Genomic DNA, 21379 nt, shown 5'->3' with positions numbered 1-21379 from the left:
AACCTGCGGGTGAGGTCGCTGGCTTGTATCGAGTAGCAGAAGGCCACGGTCACATGCTTCCTTGTGAAGGCATCCACGCCGTACCACTTCTTGCAGCCCAGAGAGACCGAGCCGCGGTCTCTCGGATCCTCCAGCTGGCCCATAACGCACTCCAGGGCCTCGTCCGATATGCATCCATACCTCGCCCGCTTCACGGCCATCACATTCAACACAGAGAGGTGATATACTCAATGAATATATTCATATGGATTATATACACAGAACGCATGCTCGACCTCGGCCTCTGATCTGGTTGGTTCCTTGGTTGTCTTATCTCTATCTGCGATATACCTATCGGTCATTGCTCACTCATCGCATCTTACAGTAAAAATCTAAGCTTCCTGTAGGTCGGGAAAATCTCTCAGACGACAAAAGGGAAAGCAAACCAATCGTGGCCGCAGGGGAGTGGATCCGTCAGCGTCGCGTGATGGGGTTCGATTTCCGCGACTATCAAACATTATGCGAATTGTTTTTACTGAGATTTTTTTAAAGTTTTTTCATCTAAGGAAAATCTCTCAGACGACAAAAGGGAAAGCAAACCAATCGTGGCCGCAGGGGAGTGGATCCGTCAGCGTCGCGTGATGGGGTTCGATTTCCGCGACTATCAAACATTATGCGAATTGTTTTTACTGAGATTTTTTAAAGTTTTTTCATCTAATTTTGGTGAGAATTTATTGAAATATGGTAATATGTTGATTTCTGCCAGTTCTCTTTAAGATTTTTTAAAGTTTTTTCATCTAATTTTGGTGAGAATTTATTGAAATATGGTAATATGTTGATTTCTGCCAGTTCTCTTTATTAAAAAAAATTGGAAGTTTTTTCGGTATTTTTTTAAATTTTGTTGAGAATTTATTGAAATCACAATTTTGATGAATAGAAGTTCTGCTAAATCATATATAGAATTGAAAAAGCAATTTAAATAACACAAATCAAGATTTCACCTCAAATTTTTTAGAGTTGTGTTTATGGAAGCAGAAGAATTGTCGGAACAGCAAAAAGTGATTAGAATTCAGGGAAAAAAATTTCAAAAAATCTTGTAATAACAATGTTTAGATCATGTTTTTGGTGGTGAAAATAAATTAACCACTATCAAGCACCCAAAATATTAACTTGACAGTGTAAATTTAGAAAAAATTTTATAGTAACCAAATTTTCCATAATATTTTGAAAAAAAAATTGTCGACTTACCACGACAATTTTTTCTACCCAAGTTCAAAAAAATCGCATTACAGACAACTTAATATTCTCTTAAATTATTTTTTAACCAAAAAAATCCATTTATTATATATCACAAGAAATATATATGAATAAAAATGTAGATGTAATAACAAATATTTATTTAAAAAAAGTTAGTCTCAAATTTATCGATGGCAACGGTTCAACGTCAAATTGCATCTCGTTAAGCCATCAAATATATTCCGAATATTCTCTCGCATCTTCAGACCCGATATATCTATATATATATATATATGCGAACCAGAAATTTGAATGCAGTGGCAATGGGGGAAATGAGAGCAAATACACGTGTGTCACCGTCTATATCGTTTTTGGTATTAATGCTGTCATTCCTTGGGGTAGTGGAGAAAGGGGGATCAATTCCAATTCCAAGCACAGCAGATGGCCCGCAGAACCCAGTAACAGTGCGTTTTGATCCATCCCTTCGTAAAGGCAGCGATGACCTTCCCATGGACAATCCCAAACTCGCCAAGAGAGTCCCATCGATATTTCCAGAACAAATTTCTCTTGCTCTTTCAACCCACGATTCTATGTGGTTGTCATGGATTACAGGTATAACCACCTTAATTTTCAATCAGATTAGTCAACATATGGATGCAGATTATAATAATTTTTTGATTTAAGTGAATAAATTGGCTTTGTGCTGCAGGGGATGCTCAGATGGGGCCTACAGTTAAGCCTTTGGACCCTTCAAGTGTTGCAAGTGAGGTCCGCTATGGGACAGAGAGTGGGAAATATAAGTTTGTTCAAACTGGCGCTGCTTCTGTGTATAGCCAAATATACCCATACGAGGGCCTTCTCAATTATACTTCTGGCATCATTCATCATGTTCGTCTTCAAGGTAACTATTGCCACAAGTCTTTTTAATCTTCGCCACAAGGGAAAATATTTGCAAATTGCAACCTTCCCTGTTTTCGTATTCCATTTCATGAAGGCTTTTCGATGGCCTCAGGTTCCCAGCCCTTTTTAATACAATGCCATATTTTGTCTATCAAATTAGGGAACTATTCAGAGCTAATGTGGTCTTGAAATTCTTGAATTAAGATAATATTTTTTCGCTTAATGTAATCACGAAATCTGGTTACCTCACCAAACTCACAAGTCAGTATGAGTCAGGGTCTGTCAGTTATGTTATAAAAAATAATCGCAGAGATTATTCATGTGGCAACAAATTTGTATGGAGTATCATTCTACAATATCATTCATGTGGCAATTTGGAATAATGCTTACATTAGTATATAGGTAGGATGGTGAGAGTGGGTTGTTGGAGTTTTGTTGAGAGATTTTCTCAACAATATTCTTTATCTTTGGAATCTGTTGAATCTAGTGACCACTACTGCTATTTATGTGGCTTGTAATTTGGCTTTGTGATGGTAGGATTGGGTTGTTGGAGTTTTGTTGAGAGATTTTCTCAACAATATTTTCTTTGTTTGGAATTTGTTGAATCTAGTGTCTGTTGAAGAAAGTGTAACGAGGTTCGGTATTTACAAATGTAATTGTGATCTTTGTACTTGTCAAGAAAAATAATATTATTTTTGAATTATAAGAATGAGTTTCTTCCTCATTTCATAGGTCTAGGAAAGTCAAAGAGTTCTTCTTGAGCATATTTGTAATTTATATAAGTCTACCTAGTGACTAGATTAGCTCTCCAAGACTAGCACAACCTTCATGAAGAAGACAACAAGCAAAACGATAAAGATTACAATCATGTTGGCCTCAAAAATATACATATAACTATCATGTCGGCTCAATAAACAAACACAACGTTTCACATTGTATGTTGGCTCATTTATGGAGACGTGACCACTATAAGTACCCCGTCGGGGTCACCACAGAAAACACAGGACTTCGCATAAGCCTCTGCAACTTCGGATATCTCTGATAATTTCGGATAAGTGTTTGCAACTTGGGATGATGATAGATGTAGGAATTTACATGGTAAGTTTCTCAGACAGAACACCAAAGGACACCGCTCACAAACAGATCACAGATCAATACACCAGTATTGTTGACATGGTTAAAACCCTCAAAGAGGGAAACAGTCCACGGCCTGAGCCAACGCGACCACTTCAGGCAATTTATTAATAAAAAATGAAAATTTACATAAGCTTCTCTCATGAACGGTTACCCTACAAATGACCCTCCATGCTCTTTAAATAGAGATCATGGACCAATCGTGTGTTAAGCCACGGATCAAGTGTCGGTAATACCGAGGAGAGAATGATCTGTCGGATCACTACATATCGTGACCGTCAGATTGTAAGTTACAAACGTACATAGTAAAGAAACACACTTTACCTAACTTTACACTAGACCAAGTTATACTTAACTATTTCCTATGTGTCGGAATATCCTAACATCCCCCCTTAAGAACAACTTGGGATAGGATTGAAGGATGTACAAATATGACACAATAGGAGAAGGAAGGAGGCACTAGAGCCTATCCCCCCTTAGTGACAACTTCTTGAACTCCAACCATAAATTGAAGTTTAGTAAACTTCTCCTCTGTGAGAGCCTTTGTAAAGATGTCTACAACTTGATCATCCGTTGAACAATATTGCACTTCAAGAACATGGTCATGAATGAGCTTTCTGATGAAGTGCATGTGCAATTCAATGTGTTTGCTGCGCTGATGTTGGACTGAATCTTTGCATAGTTGAATGGCACTTTGATTATCACACCAAAGTGTAGTCGGATGCCACTGCTGAAAGCCAAACTCTGATAGGATCTGACGAGGCCACAGTGCTTCCTTACTAGCCTCTATGGCACCACGATACTCTGCTTTTGCTGAAGAAAGAGAAATGACACTTTGTTTCTTGCAAGCCCATGTAATAGGTCCTGAACCAAGAGTGAACACATAACCTGTAGTAGACTTCCGATCATCAGGGTCACTAGCCCAATCGGAATCAATGAAACCAACCAATAGAGGAAATGCTTATGCACTGTAATGAATCCCAAACTGAACTGTACCTCGAACATAACGAAGTATTCTTTTAGCTGCTTTCCAATGAATTTCATGTGGGTTTTGCATAAACCGAGCAACAAAGCCAACAACAAAGGAAAGATCAGGACGAGTATGGGTCAGATACAAAAGTTTTCCTACAAGTTGATGGTATAAGGTAGCATCAACTTCAGGGGAAGTACAAGTGACTGAAAGTTTGGCCCCAGAATGAAAGGGAGAAGGGGCCGGCTTACAGTCTTCCATGTGAAAATGGCGTAGAAGATCACAGACATACTTGGACTGGGAAAGGGAAATACCTTCATTGGATTGCAAGACTTGAAGACCAAGAAAATAATGCAAGTGTCCTAAGTCTGTCATTTCAAACTTCTTTTTAAGGCTGGACTTCACATGGTTTATAAGGTTGGGATCACTACCAGTAAGGATAAGATCATCAACATAAAGAACAAGAATGATAAGAGACTTGCCCACTTTCTTGGTGGAGACAGTATTGTCAGAATGACACCTAGAAAAGCTAGTTTCTAAAAGAAGCTATCCATTTTGGCATACCAAGCCCGAGGGGCTTGCTTGAGACCATAAAGGGATTTCTTAAGCTGACATAAAAGACTGGTCTCTGTTTGTATAAAGCCAGTAGGTTGTTCCATATAGATTTCTTCATGCAAGTCCCCATGCAAGAAGGCAGATTTAACATCCATTTGATGGACTTCCCATTTGAAAGAGGCAGCAAGGGAAAGAACAAGGCGGATAGAGTTCATTTTGGCAACAGGGGAAAGAACAAGGCGGATAGAGTTCATTTTGGCAACAGGGGAAAGAACAAGGCGGATAGAGTTCATTTTGGCAACAGGGGAGAAGGTTTCAGTATAGTCAATGCCTTCTACTTGTGAAAAACCCTTAGCAACAAGACGAGCTTTATGTTTATCAACTTTTCCATCTGGTCCATACTTGGTTCTGTAAACCCATTTGCATCTAACAAGTTTTCGTCCCTTTGGTAGAGGAACAAGATCGCATGTATCATTTGCCAATAGCTGCGTCCCAATCTGGATGGCCTGAAGCTTCTGCAAAGGTGTCAGGATCATAATTAGCTGAAGCTTGAGCTAGTAAAGAAGAGGCTCTATCGAACTGAGAATGTGTACGTCGCTGATCTATAGGATCACTGGCAAGAGCACCTGCTGCATCCCGAGTAGCACAGACCCATTTTGGAAGCTGAGGAGCTGAAGGAGGATCTTGAGAAGGTGGGGGAGGATTGTCATCCTCGCTGTCATCATCTGAAGAAGAAATATTTTCAGAAGTAGAAGGGATAGAGAGAGGTGGCACATCCGCCGAACTAGGCTCGTAGGCCGATATATTTTCAACAAACTTTACATCTCTTCTAATGATAACATTTTTGGACTTAAGTGGAATAAGTCTGTATCCTTTGACATCTTCAGAATATCCAACAAAAATACATTTTTCACTCTTAGGTTCTAAAGCTTTATGTTTCTCATCTGGAATATGGGCCCATGCTTCACTTCCAAAAACACAAAAGTGACTTACATTTGGTTTAATTGAGCTCCATGCTTCTTCTGGAGTGATATTCTTTAAAACCTTAGTAGGAGTGCGATTCATTATGTAAATTGCACAATTAATTGCTTCTACCCAAAAATTAAGACTAAGTCCTTTAGATTGAAGCATACAATTAGCCATTTCCTTTAAGGTGCGATTCTTCCTTTTAGCTACACCATTTTGTTGTGGAGTATATGGAACAGTATGCTGCATTTGATTTCCATTCTTAGTGCAAAAGTTGATGAATTTGTTGTTAACATATTCTCCGCCATTATCAGATCTTAGCTTAAGAATTTGATGTCCAGATTGTTTTTCAACAAAGGCCTTAAAGGCCAAGAACATGTTAAATACTTCACTCTTGAGTTTTAAGAAGTATACCCAAGTGCGTCTGGAGAAATCATCAATGAAAGTTAAGAAATACTTGTAGCTAGAGAATGAAACAACTGGAAGTGGACCACATAAATCACTATGCACAAGCTATAAAGGGGCTGAGGTGTGCCAAGAGGCACGTTTTTCAAAACTATCCCGATGATGTTTTCTGAGTACACATCCGGAACAAACACCATCTCTGCAAGATACCATTGGAAGACCTATCACCATATTTTCTTTACATAAATTCTGAAGGGAGTGATAGTTTAAGTGACCAAATCGCTCATGCCAAAGTTTGCTCACTTCATCATTATGAGCAACAAATACCGAGGGAAGATTTGATGACCCAAAGTTGTTAAACTTATACAACCTTATAGAATCATCAGCAATGCCAGTAACTAAAATCTGTCTAGGATCTCTCAGCTCCTTAATTACAACATCGTAAGGTGAAAATTCAATGATTTTACCTTCACCTGAATGAGTTATCTGATATAAAGATAGAAGGTTGCAGGATAAGGTTGGAACACATAATACATCATTAAATTGACCATTGTCTATATGAACAGTTCTAGTCCCTACAACACTAAGAGATCTATCATTGCCAACATATATATTTTTGGTGTTACAATCATTTAAAGAAGAAAAAATGGCTTTGTTTTTGGCCATGTGATAAGAAGCTCCAGAATCAATGAGCCACTCGTGAGAATGAGAAGAAGAAGATATGTTTAGTGCATATCCAGACGGAGATGCTTGACAAACACATGCAGAAAGTGCTATTCCTGAAGATGAAGTTGAAGTTGTTGAGTGCTCCAAATGGATGTTATGCTTTTTCATTGCTGCTTCCAAGGCTTCCATCTTCTTAAAGCATTTGGTTCTAAGTGGCCATCTCGATTACAAAAGTGGCAATGTCTATTAGTATTCTTCCCTTTGTTTTTATTTGCCTTATCATTTTGTTGAAATGATTTTTCATTTTGAGACTGAAATGGCTTAGGACCCTTGTTTGGTTTAGGACCATTTTTTTTAGGATACGACTTCTTAGGATTCCTTGAATTTGGTTGTTGCTGAGCGGCTAAGACTTTCTTAGAAGAGTTTCCAAGATTAAAAAGACCAAAGATGGAAGAGTTTTTCTTGTTCTCTTATTAAAGAATCACAAAAGGCATCAAAGGAAGGGGACTTGTAGTTTTGTCCTTGAGAAATGAAGGCTTCTCTTGTAGAATGGAAGGTGGAAACAAACACAGAGTAGGCTTGTCCCAACTTGGTAAGAATGGAATAGATAAGATTACCATCTTCTTTCTTAACCTTAACACCTTCCAAGAGAAGTCTAAGGGTCTTGAACTTGGACAAAAAATCTTCAATGGAAGAAAAATTATTGGGGTCCAATGTAAGCAACTCATTTTCGAGTTGATTGGCTCTAAATTCATTTTTAATTCCAAAAACTTTAGTGGTATGTTTCATTGCTTCATTAGGAGTATCATGTTCAACGATATGGAATCTAAGGTTTGGATAAATAGACATCCCTATCAACCCACGTGCTTGATCTTGCCTATTTTCCCATTTGGATGCCTTATCTTCATCTTTTGGTTTGGTTTTTTGGCCTGAGGCTATTCTGTAAAGACCTTTACTTCTAAGTAAATCCACAATGTAGGACCACCATTGGAAGTAGTTGGTGCTATCAAGAATAACGTGGCATGGACTTTCCAACAGAAACTGAAGCTATAGATGCTGAAACTAAGTGTTCCAATGGAAAGATTTCGAAAAATTAGGCTGATTAAAAAAAAACGGCTTTGAAAATAGCTTCCGGATGAAGAAGTTATGGCTTTTTTAAGAAAAGAGTTGAAGATGCCGCCGAAGTGCGAGAATGTGCGGAAATGAACTCAAGACCTCTATTCTCTAAAGTAGCTTTGGACCAAGTGAGCTAGATTAAAAGGTTAGTAATTTTTGGAAAAGAGGAACGGGGTTTTTTTTAGTCACTGAAGCTTTGGGGTGTGTGCTTACTTGAGAAAGCTCTTTTTTGCCTACAAAACAAAAAACACAAAACCCAACACAGACATATAAAAAAAAAAAACAAACCTTACGGCTTGAATTTAGCTTTACCCGGAAACTAAATATTTTCATCAATGTTTTTGACTTTTCGAGATCACACTAAAGTGCGGCGGAAAAGAGCATATGCATGAGAAAAATTCTTCCTTTCTGTTTTTGATTTGCCTAGATTGCAGAGAGTCGCAGGGCAAAGAGCATACACAAAAATGAAAGGTATAGATCCGGTAATAAAAAAAACAAAGAGCTAAATAAACCGAAATAAACAAAGAGAAAATAACTAAAAACTGCAAATAAACACTGTATACCTCCAGATCTTAAAAATGACATAGCTAGGGCTACCAGAAACCTTTTCGCGTGAAACGAAAGGGGTTCCTCATTGGAACAGATGCTCCTAACACAATAGAATAGTTCTCTCGGCGCGAAAGCAGTCAGTAACAGTAGATCTAGGAAACGACAGTTGGATGCAGTTCCACCGGCTTCAGATTTGGATCACCAAAGGATGTGGCCCTCAAATAGCTCTAATACCGTGTAGGAATTTATAGGGTAAGTTCCTTAGACAGAACACCAAAGGACACCGTTCACAAACAGATCACAGATCAATACACCAATATTGCTGACGTGGTTAAAACCCTTAAAGAGGGAAACAGTCCACGGCCTGAGCCAACGCGACCACTTCAGGCAATTTATTAATAAAAGAATGAAAATTTACATAAGCTTCTCTCATGAATGGTTACCCTACAAATGACCCTCCATGCTATGGGATGAATTTCCCTAATAAACTCAACTACCCCAAGGAAAATCCATCTTGCCCCCAAAAGAGAATTTAATTTGGATAAAGAAATATTGTTATTATTATATTTGGCACTCCTCCCATTATTATTTGATGTGATGAATTTATTTGGGCAAGAAATCGTCAAGGCACTTACAAGCAAATTTGAATTTATGATTTTTTCCCTCCAAATTCACAAGTCAACCTCATAAATTTTCAAGTTGGCTTGCCCTAAAGGACGTTTCCCTTCGTATGTGGAAACAACTATAAATTGGCACCTTGTCGCCATCATTTGGCATGAAACTCAGACTTCTTCTGTGGTGGATTTCGGCCTCCTAAGGCATATTTCTGTGGCCTCCTAAGGCATATCTTTGCAGCCTATTTCATTGGATCATTTGTGGCCTATCTCAGAACATATGTGGCCTATCACAGTGGTCTCTTTGGTGATATTTGCGGCCTAATGAAGGCATATCTTTGCGGCGTTTTGTATGGATCAAATGTGACATACATCCCATACCTAATGCAACCTTTCACTATGATTTATCTGTGATCTAATCTCTACAATATGTATGGTTTCCGGCCTATCTTTGTGTATATATGTGGCTCTCTTTGTATGATCTGTGACCTACCTCTATGATTAGATGCGGTCTTTTCTTTATGTGTATATGCGGCCTAATTCTTTGTGGTATATGCAACCTCCTTTTGTGATTTATATGAGGCCTAATGTTTCCTTCTTCTGCTTCTTTTATATATCAACTGCGACCCTTTTCTCTATGCATTTGGCCTAATCACGTGCGACCTTTCTTTGTAAAAAAAAGACTATTCTAGCGGACATTATTTGTAGTCTCTTTGGCATAACTTGGTGTGGTCTTGTTGGCCCTAACCGTCAACATCTAGGGTATTGCTTTGTGGTCTCTATGAGGTTTGTTAGAAGACCTTTTGCGGCTTCCCTGAGCAGTGTTTACGGGCCCTAATTGTTTGTGTTTGGAAGCAATGTATGGCCAATATATTTGACAGTAATCTTGTGACAGTGGGCAGAGATACTTGTTCCTGTATGGCAGTGTTTCTTGTGAAAGACAATAATGTATGTCAGTGACCTTATAACAATGTTCTCATGACTGTGATGTAAGACAAGTATTGTATGATAGTATCTTTTCTGGCAAAGTTATTTTGTAGCATCCCTGATTGAAATGTATGGAAGTGTTCTTGTATGGAAGTATTCTTGATGACAGTGATAACAATAATATCTACAATACTCTTAATGATAGTGATAACAATAATATTTACAGTACTCTTGATGACAACGATAATAATAATGTCTACATTACTCTTGATGACAGTGATAATAGTAATGTATACATTGATCTTTTTGACAGTGATGAATGGCGGTGGTAGTTGTTCTCTTCGCAGTGAGCTTATGTCGGTAATATTTGGTCAACAACAATTGTCCTTGTGACAAAGATGTATGGGCAGTTATTCTTGTAAGTATGATAGTACCCCTGGCAGAATCATATATGACATGCGAGACAAAGATATATACCACTTACAATGATATGGAAGAAGCCCTAACAGAGATCTTATGATTAGCTCCTTGATAGAGTAGTTTGTTTCCATCTTATGAGGATCCTGTATGATCCAGTGTTGGTCCTAGAAGGCCTAATATGATTGATGATGAAGGACTTGTGTCTCAGTATATTTGTACATCGTATCTCAACTGAACATCTGATGAATATCTAAATATGAAGAAAATTTGATTTTTTGGGCTTTCCCCCTTGTGGGGTTTTGCCCTGGTCTCCGACCAAAATCCTACTATTGTTGTATGCTTTTCATCTGTTGTTCCTTTCTGTTACGCTGCCTTGTTGATGTTATTGTTCTCTCTATTTAACTGCTTATGATGATATGGGGTGTATGTAATGTGTAAATTGTTGAAAAGTTTAAAAATGTGATGCTTTAATGATCATCACTAATCCAATAGTTAAATCTAGGTTTCATGTTTTTTGCAGTTTGTTCGACATTCTATATGTTTTTTGTTGAATATAAATGGATCAAAATATATTAAAATATGTATTATATAAAAAAAGCTTTGCTCTTGGAATCTTTTGGAAATTGCACTTTTCACTCTCACTCCTGCTCCTTGATTCGAACAACCTTGCTCTAGGGTTCTTGTTGAGGGCCATCTATAAGAAACATTAAGCTTATAAATATGTTGAAAATATTTTTATGAACCTTTTTTGGACAATTATGTCCACTAGGAGGATATATCATCCAATATGGATTTAAGTCAAACCCTTGTGAGCAATGAGCTAGAAACTTGTGAGCACATTATTTTTCCCTTGCAAAGTGGTTATAATTCCTCCTTTGAGATAGCTAGTTTACACATGCAGTATAGGTGGCAAGGTTTTAACTTTTTTATGGAGTCCTCTTTATTTTTATGGAACAAAGTAGCCAAGGAAGCAAAGGACAAGTTTCCCAAATGCGTGCTAAGTCCATATACTATGTTGTCAAGCATTAGCTTTTGATTTTAGAGCAAATTATTCTTTTCCTAGTAAAGGATGATCGAAGGAGAGATTGATTCATTAGATTCCATTTTATTGATACTCTCTCACCATCTAATGAGGATCAAAACCACGTGATATATTCTATTTTTGGTGGAAAGATGCTAGAAAAAACAATGACCAAAATCAAGGTTGCGGGGGAGCGCCCCCCCCCCCCCCCCTCTCGCTCTCGCTCCTAATTTGTGCTCCGAGCGGGAGCATGCTCCCGATAGAATGACATATCAGAGCCATTCTATCCATTCTGTTCGAGGTAGAAGGGAGAAACATATCTGTTGTAAGCGAAAGTTGAAGGTGTCTTTCGCGATAAGTCCCATTGTTGCTGAGGAAAGGTGTTGTTGGGCGTAGGGTGTGACCCGTGATTGCAAATCTGCAATTTTTTAGGTGCTTTTAATCCTTTTATCTTCATTAGTATGGATGCTAGGCAAAGTTTTAATTTCTCTACTGAATCTCATAAAGCAGCACATGAGAAAAAATGGGCATGGCTTACAAAGTTTTTGAACAAAAACAATACAAATGTTTTGTTTGATACTAGAGTTGTAGAGCAGGAATTTAATCCACAACCTAATTGGGAACTACCAAACATTGAGATGGAAAAAATATATAAACTCCTAGTTTTTCAGTTCCACGCTGCTACACTGTTTAGATTTTCCTCTGTAAATGTTCCTGTTTCTATTGGTCAGAGTGTATATCAAATTCCTCTCATTAGAAAGGAAGATGTAGAATGGGGTCTGAGTCATGATTACAAATACATACATATCGGACTCATACAATTTGGGATTAATCCTCTTGTACGACCAGGGTTAGATAACTCATGTCTAACTTGTGTTCTTGATACCAAACATAATAAGTTTGAAGATGCATTGATAGGAGGATTCCAAAGTCCCTTAAATAATGGTCCTGTTTGGTCTTCAGTCATCCCAAGATACCAAGTGTCACTTACAGATCCATATATTAATGAATTTCTCCAAGCTTACATACAGTTCCATGGATATGATACCGCCCCTCATACACAAATAGCACAACTCCAATCTAATGTCTGTATTAGATTTGTCTCCTCTACTATGCCTCCACTACATCCCAATCTATCACAGCGAGCATTAAAAGAAGGTGTCATTGTTGGTCCCGGTAATACTACTCCGTTGCAAGTAGGATTTTGTGAACTAAGTCTGCCATCTGAATGGAATAGTGAGTATACTTCGATGTCTCAAAAGTATCCACAACTAGCAAGCTCTTCATCTCCAAACCAATTAAAGTTAGTTCCAAACCCTGATGGTAGTACCAGTTTACAGTTCCAACCGACTACTTCGCAAAAACAATTACCAAGAAGTCAGTCAGTCAGAGTCCCTCATTCTGTACAAATGCCACCCAGACTGTCAATATCTTCCAGTAGCCATAATCATTGTCAGTTACCAGATTGTGTATATTGCCATGAAAAAGAAAAAGAAAATTCAAAAAAGAAATACCAAACCATCACTTCTACATCACACCAAGGACAACATTCAGACTGTCTTGAATGCATTATGTTCCCTGTCCGAGACCAGAAAATGTTCAGTCTACCTAGAGAAAAGATAGGGGCAAAAGCAGAATCGCCGGAAAGAAGACTGGAACCTGGTAGTAGTACTCCTAAATTAAGAGATGGTGCTATCTAGAGCGATTTGCAATTTTTGCATTATCGATCAGCCACAGAGCCTAAACCAATAGAATACTTAAAAATGCAGAATTATGCTAACTACATGTCTGTCTATGTGGCCCAAAACATAGATGATCTGGCAAGAGACATTGTAGAAGTAAAAGAGTATGTCAGAAATATCCAACAGAGCACAGATACAATGTATTCTCACCAACATACTCATGAAAGTCAGTTAAGAGCAATTAATGATCAATTAGGGGTAATAAGAAAAGCAGTCACAAGTTTTGAAACTGCTATGAGTAGATCAAGATCTCCCCCTAGATATTCTGAGATAGAAGAAGAAGGCCCCAAATTCACCTTGATAAAAGCTTCCCAGTCCTCATCCAGTCTCTCTCTCAAAGTTTTTGAAAAGGATGAAAGCCAGTTTGAAGCCTTAGCAAAGGGTACCGAGTTAGCATGAGAAAAATTAAACCTTTTGAAAAAGAAAATTTCAGAATTTTACACGAAAGAAATAAAGATGGCAAGCTAGTCAGGGGATGAAGGTGGATCCTCTACAACTAAACAGAAAAGAACAAGTTCTTTCAGCTTTTCTAACAAAGCTACAAAGACATCAGAAGGTGGTGTTAGCTCTCATCGTAAAAAGGGTCCATTCCATTCTTGGACTCAACATCTTGCCTCTACAGAAGTTAGAGATGATATGAATGTCCAAACAAAATTTGGAAATCAAAACAATACTTTCTATATCAATTTTGATTGTCTAAACAGGGATCAGAGATTAATTCTCCTGCAAAAGATTAATGCATGGGCTTCTCAGAAGAAAGCAGACACTAAAGCTTCATGGAAAGAGGTAGTCATATTAATCACATGGAACCTAACAGGGAATGCCAGACTATGGTGGGAAATGCTTAAGAAAGAAGAGCAAACATAAATTCTTGAAAATGATGATCCTTTGGAAGCTATCTTGATGGCTTTCTCCCATGAATTTCTAGGAGTTATTTCCTCTGACAGTGAACATTATGCCCAAATGTTTATGAGTCAACGATTGTGCAATTTAGATTTATTATCAGAATAATATTGCACAATGCAAAATCTTTATTATAAAATCCCTGATCACCATAATGTGGCTTATCTCAGGCACTACATAGCCTCCATGCCAGGCAAAATACCTGAATTAGTTCAACAGTCACTGTCCGCACAACACATTGCCATAGATACATTGTCACTAGCCACACTTCACCAACACATTCTTACCATTCTGAAAAATGAATGTGTCACCAACAAAACTTGTAAGAATGTCAAAAAGAAGTTGCATTTCAGCCCCACCATCTGTGACTCCTTTACTAAAACATATCATTTTGGATGTTATAAGAACCACTCCAGAAAGGGTTCTCAAAAAGACCAAAGTGGTAAGTGTTCTTGTAGGTCGAGACCTCCTACTAAGAAAAAGCAATATCGGTCAAAATCTCCCACAACCGGAAGATCAGGATTTATTTTCAAGAAAAGGTCTAAAACAGCGAAGCAGTCCAAATGCTTTATTTGTGGTCAGACTAGTCATTGGGCTAACAGATATCCCAACAAAGGAAGGAAAGGAATCTAGAAAAAGATTGCAGAAGTTTTTAAATCCTCTTATGACCCAGTTGATTGGGACATAGTTTCCTAGACTGATTTTGATTTTGAATGTTTTTCTGTACATAGTACTAATTCAAATAATAGCTATGACATTGATGAAAAACTCCAAAAGTTTTCTCTTTCAGACAATAATAGTGACAACAGCGAATGTACATATCTGTCTAATTGTTTTATGTTTTCATTTTATGATATTCAACATCAAATTGAAGAAATCCAGAGACAAAAGGCCTCTCTTCATCCCAGCTTGATTATTCCTCAGAGACGTCTCCAAGAAAAGATTGACCAGTTGCAAGCTTTTATTCCTCATGGAGAAGAATTTGAGATTTCAGATTGGCATATAACACCGGAAGCATCACAAGAATCCACAGATAATACTGCAGAAAAATTATTGGATAAAATTAAAAGGGTAGAAGAAGATCTCCAAAGAGACAGAAACCAGATGAAGTAGCTTGCACAACAGATTCAAGCCAACATGCAAGAACTTGATAGTCTGAATTCACAATTTGTTTCTTCTACTTTCCTTTCCTCTCATACTCCATTACTATCATCTAGTCAATACAGTAGTGAAAACATTCATGACATTAGTGGTATTAATGATAGGATGGTCATCCCTGTAAAAATAAAAGTGCCAGGCTACAAAGAATATACTCTTGATGCTCGGGTTGATACTGGAGCTATGAGCAACTGTTGCAAATTCAAGGCCATTCCTGCTTACTATTGGAAACCCACTCAAGTCCAATTTAGAGCAGTTAACAAACAACTGATAAAAATCCTATATATTGCTCCAGACTTCCCAATACTCTTAGGTTCACAAGAAGTATATGCCACCTTATATAATTATGATACTGGTGCTGATATGTTACTTGGACAAGGTTTTATGAATAAATTCATGCCAATCACCACTGAAAAGAATCTGATAATTTTCAGCATTCAAGGAGACAAGGTGCAAGTCCCTGCTAAGAGTAAATACACACTCAGGGTAAAACTTGATGAGGTAAGCAATTTTGATGAAGCAGTAACAGATCTTTCCAAGATCCAAAAAATTGTCAAACATGCAGAAATCCATGGCCCTGCCATTTTGTCTGATATTGTAAACAAATTGAAAAATGACTGTACAGTAGAACACCCTGACGCATTCTGGTTTAAGGAAAGTATTTTGTTTCACTTCCATTCCAAAAAGAAGGCTCCGTTAAAGCACAAAAGGCATCAACAAATCACATGAGCCCGTCCAAACAAGAGCTTTGCAAAGCATAAATTAACAGTTTGATAGAAAGAAAATAGATAGAACCGTGCAAGAGTTCTTGGGCATGTCCAACTTTTTATGTCAACAAGCACTCAGAACAAAAATGTGGAAAAAAGAGGTTAGTTATCAACTACAAAGCTCTGAATGAAGCTCTTGTGCCCATTAAATATCCTCTGCCTAATAAAGAAATGTTGTTATCAAAGATCGCCAAAGCAAATGTGTTCAGTAAGTTTGATCTTAAAAGTGGGTTTTGGCAAATTGGCATTAATCCTGAGGATAGATATAAAACAACATTCGTGGTACCTAGAGGACAGTTTCAATGGACAGTTATGCCATTTGGTTTGAAGAATGCTCCATCAGAATTCCAAAAGAGAATGGAAGATCTTTTCAAAGATTATTCTTTTATTATTGTCTACATAGATGATTTGTTAATTTTTAGCAAAGATATTAGTGAACATAAGAAACACTTAGAGAAATTTTATCAGGTTGTTTTCAAGCATGGTTTAGTTCTCTCTGCCTCCCCAGATAAGTTCATCATTGCACAAACCCGGATTGAGTACTTGGGTTTAATCATATCCCAAGGGAAAATAGAATTACAACCACATGTATTGAATTCTTTATCAAATTTTCCAGACTATCTTCCAGATGTTAAGACTGTGCAAATATTTTTAGGATGTTTGAATTACATCAGGCAATTTTATCCAGAGCAGGCTGCATATACAAAGATTCTGCAACAAAGATTAAAAAAGGGCAGCAGTTGGAATGACCAGATGACCAAAGCAGTCAGAAACATAAAGCAGAAAATCAAACAACTACCACCTTTGGCTCTTCCCCAAAGTGACCTACCATTCATTCTTGAAACAGATGCCTCAAATTATTGTTGGGCAGCAATCTTATTTCATAAACATGGCAAAAGGGAAGAAGTATGTGCATATGCCTCTAGCACATTCTCAAAAGCTGAAAAAAATTATCCTTCTTCCCATAAAGAAATTCTAGCAGTAAAGAAAGGTATAAAAAGATTAAGGTTATTCCTTAAAAGTGTCCACTTCATTGTTAAGACAGATCTCAGGCACATGAAAGGAATGTTGCAAAACAAAAGGTTGCTAGAACAAGGTAATTACAGAGGTTTAAGATGGGTTTTGTGGTTAGATGGATATGATTTTGATATCATATATAAAGCTGGTAAAGAGAATTATCTTGCAGATTTAATGACCAGAGAAGGAGCAATTATACAGATAGAATATGCAGTTAAAAAATTTGAATTTGGTGAATGTTCATCATCCTCCCAGAACAAATCCCAAGTTACATTATGCTCTTCCTGCCATTATTCTTTTTGTGTGGATTGTCTTTTAGGAAAAGTTATGTCTTTACCCATGAAAATCCAGAAGATCATTCTCGAGAAATAGTTTTGGTTCTCAGATACAAGACACAACTATGATATTCCATTAGCACCTATCAAAAATAACCGTGCTTATTTTGGTGCAGTAAGATATCCATATCATAGACTTGTTTATATTTATGATCCTGAACTGAGATGGATAGATTATTATGCCATTCTTCAATATGCTCGTGCTTATGAAAGAGTTTCAGTCATCATCTATTATGAAGACATCATGTCTCCATTTAGTCATTGGAGTAGTTGGATGAATCTCCTACTTGTTTTAATTGTTCCCAGAAAAGAAGATCAAGGCAGGCTCTGTCAGCAGTTTGCCCTTTCTATTTTGTATAATGACATGCAGGATGGAGCAAAAAGATATGATATATTTGAATTCAATTTATTATATAAGGGCACCAAGATGAAGATCAACCAGGATAGTACTTCTCCTACAGGTTATAATTTTACTATTGAAATTGACTCTTTTGGTGAAGTCGGAATTCCCCCAAATAATCTAGATCCATTCATGTGTTTCTCAGCGTTTTCAGCTAGCTTCGGAAGGGAACCATCATGGTTACAACAACTTCCTGGGTTAAGTCTTGACAGGTATGTTGAAGAATACGAGTCTGACTATGATCTTGACTATGACTTTGACCATAGCACCAAAGGCTGGTGACCAAATCTTCAAAGAGATTTTATTTTAGGCTTTCGAGGGTTCTCCTTAAAAGAATTTCCTCTGTGTTGATAATCATTGTAACTAGTTTACTTTATTTTAGGCTTTCGAGGGTTTGCCTAAAAGGAATCTCCTCTGTGTCAATAATGATTGTACTTTGTTTAGCTTTCGTGGGTTTCAAGATATTGGAATATCCACTGTGTATCAACTTTTAGTACATATATGATTTCTTCCGTAAGAAACATCTACTGTATATAACCTTTTAGTACATGCATTATGACTGTCGTGGATTCCCCCGGTCAGAATCTCCACTTTGTATCATATCATTAAGATTTTATGTGATATGAAAAATCTCTTGGGGGAGGGGAAAGATTCCAAAGCTAGAGCAATACCCCAAGGGTCCATCCTATATAAAGAAGCATGAGCCTCAGCTCAAGACACTTGTAAATTTTCGAGTTTTCCTATAATATGAAAGTTCTCTTTGAGTTTTAAGTTCAAAATATCTGCATTCTATGTTCAGTGATCTTTGAATTCTGTGTTCTATGATCTTTGAGTGCGCTAGTGCGTATTAAGAGTGAGGAAGGAGTGTTTTCGGGAGTGCGCTCCTTAAAAAAAAATGCTCCCTACCTTTTCGGGAGCATTTAGCCTTTTTTTGCAGTAATGTTCCAAATGCAATTTTTTTTCAAGGAAACAAATAGGTTTTGAGTGGGCCATCTTAATGATCAAGCCTATGGCCCTAGTATTGATATGCGATTCATGGTAATGTTAAATTCTTAAAGTGACATTCTCCTTAATCTTCATTTTCATCCTTTTATTTAAATTTTTAACATTACCATGAAATGACTCAGAATGCTTGAGAGTGGTTCTGACCTCATTGGATTTCATATGGAGAAAGTAGAATTTTAGATTTCATTCAAATTCCAGCAGACTTATCAGTTTTTCAGGATTTTAGGATTGGGGGATTGTAATGTTTCCATTGAATTTTGTCATGTATTAGGCTATGGAACTCATATTTAATCAAGAGCACCAATTCCTCTATGTACCTTGATGTTAGTGACATTGGTTGTTGAACTCCTCTGTCATGACCCTCCTAAAAATGTGCGCATCACTCAAACAAAATCTTGACTTGACATGCTATGCTTTTTCTATCTTATGTTAATTCTTAGAGGGTGATATTAATGACAAAGTTCCCTATGCAGATACAGAGGTAATGACAAAGATACCTCTGGATATTAATGCTTAGAGGGTAATATTAAGGACAAAGATCCTGATTTTCCAACAAGACTAAAAAATTAGACATTTCTCGTGGTGGCAAGAGGCCCAAGCATAAGCAATAGATATAGATTTACTTGTCTTTTCTAGTTTCTTGTAGTTTTTATAACTATTGACTCTTTCATATTTATTATGATATTTTTTAAACAATATATGACAATTTAAGTTTGAAGTTGGCAATTATAACTCATTAGTAATGAATTATGAATATGATGCTTCATGAAAGTTGAAAGTTGTTTCATTTCATTTCATTTCATGTTAGATATTATTTGTTGTAATGGTTACACTTAGCTTACAAGTACGACTTTGGTGATCAATGATGATAAATGTTATATATTGAATTTTGAAAGCTTGAAATTTTAAGATTGATGAATCATGAGACTCAATATGTTGTATGTTACTAACTTGTGGACGTGGTTGATGAAGATTATAACTTCTAGATGATTGTTGTTATATGGTTCAATCTATGTTTTTCTATATTTTCTATATCTAATTCATCATTCTACATGTTTTTGTTGACATATATGTATCAAAATATATATATATATATATATATATATTACATAAAAAACGCTCTGAGATTTGCTCCCAAACCGAGAACTTCTGAAAATGTCGCTCCCGCACTCGTTTTCGCTCCCTCTCCCCGCTTTCGCTCCCGCTCCCAAGTAATGCCGACCAACATCATGATTGACATGCATAACTATTTGCAACAATTTGGTTTACACTAGAAATGGATGAAAACCAATATAATTTGAGAAATTAAGGGAAGTTGATGATAAATGTTATTATGGAAATAATTCCACCCCACTTTCTCCTTGATTTCATAGCGTGTTGAACTTATGCTTATATTGAGAGTGGGGTGAGTTAGTATAAGATCCCCCCTTTTTTTAATTTTAAATGATCATTCATTAAATTCAAAACATTAAATGCATGTAAACTCAAATCACAATACACAAAGTTTAATGTGGAAACCCTTGTGGGAGAAAACCACAAAAACTTATCTTTATAAATGTCTGTAGGCACCAACCTATTGTTACAAAGCTTGTAGGCACCAACCTACTGGAGACACCAATCTCCTTAGCTAAGCACCAACTCAACAAAATATTGTGTAGGCACCAACCTACTGGAGACACCAATCTCCTTGGCTAAGCACCAACTTAGCAAGACTTGTATAGGCACCAACCTAAGGTCTTCATACACAGAGTACTTCTGACTTCACCTGCATGCTTCATACTTCATGCATTTCACAGCATCATCATACCCTTAACTTTCATGCTCCAATGCCTCTCCTTGCTTCATACCCTAGACATAGCTTCAAACCCTAGTCAGATTTAGCCTTCATGCCCTAGTAAACCTCATAGTATCATTCCCCATAATATAATCCCAGACTAGTGCACTTCACAACATCACAACCCCAAAACAACGCACTTCATAGCATCATAGACCTTAGTCCTTCATAGTGCACCCTTAACACTCCAAGAAAACTCCTTAGACTCCTCTTGCACATGTGTAAACTCCAAGAGTACTCCTCAACTCCTCTAGCACACATCTAATCTCTTTTGGGCACTTGTACTTCATCTTCTTGTTTGGAGACTCTTCAAATGTGCTCATGTATCGTTTATTTATTGTCTTTTTATGTTCACTTATGGGGCCTGTTTTTTTGGCTAGGCTGATTTGATAGAATCTTTCATATTTCCTCATTCCTATGGAGTTAGAGGGAGTGCCATATACCATTAAGAAGGTTTCAGAATAAGTTTTTCAACCATATATTCTATGTTCCCATTTGAAGTAGGTCTTTAAGTGTAAAAATACCTTCAAAGATAGGGCTAAGTCATAGGGTTCATCAATCTTGAACCTTTAGGTTCAAAATTGGACAAACCTCAAGAAAAAAATTGAGGTTCGTTTAGGTTCATTGAACCTCAAATATGAATCTAGTTTAAATTTTTTTGATGTTAGACGACAAGTTTGATTTTGGGTTTAGTTTGAATAAAAAATTAAAAAAATTGGAAGACCCATAGGCGATCATTTATGAACTTTGAGCTGGACCT

At 37.1% G+C, this 21379-nt stretch overlaps 1 protein-coding gene across 1 annotated transcript in view; it reads left to right on the top strand.

The window, feature by feature from the left end:
• Positions 1-1493: 1493 nt before the first annotated feature.
• LOC149227046 (purple acid phosphatase 23-like) overlaps positions 1494-21379 on the top strand; it is a 67277-nt gene continuing 47391 nt past the window's right edge. Inside the window, exons 1-2 of the mRNA XM_089380386.1 lie at positions 1494-1827; positions 1925-2116. Of these exons, the coding sequence (XP_089236512.1) occupies positions 1509-1827; positions 1925-2116 (511 nt within the window). The 5' untranslated portion in view covers positions 1494-1508. The remainder of the gene's footprint in view (positions 1828-1924; positions 2117-21379) is intronic.

This window comes from Pinus tabuliformis, chromosome J (genome assembly GCF_031772625.1).
Source record: "Pinus tabuliformis cultivar Carrire ecotype Pingquan chromosome J, CPIR1, whole genome shotgun sequence".
Classification (NCBI taxonomy): Eukaryota; Viridiplantae; Streptophyta; class Pinopsida; order Pinales; family Pinaceae; genus Pinus; species Pinus tabuliformis.
The sequence above is the reverse complement of the archived record's forward strand: the minus strand, read 5'-3'. Positions and strand labels throughout refer to the sequence as shown.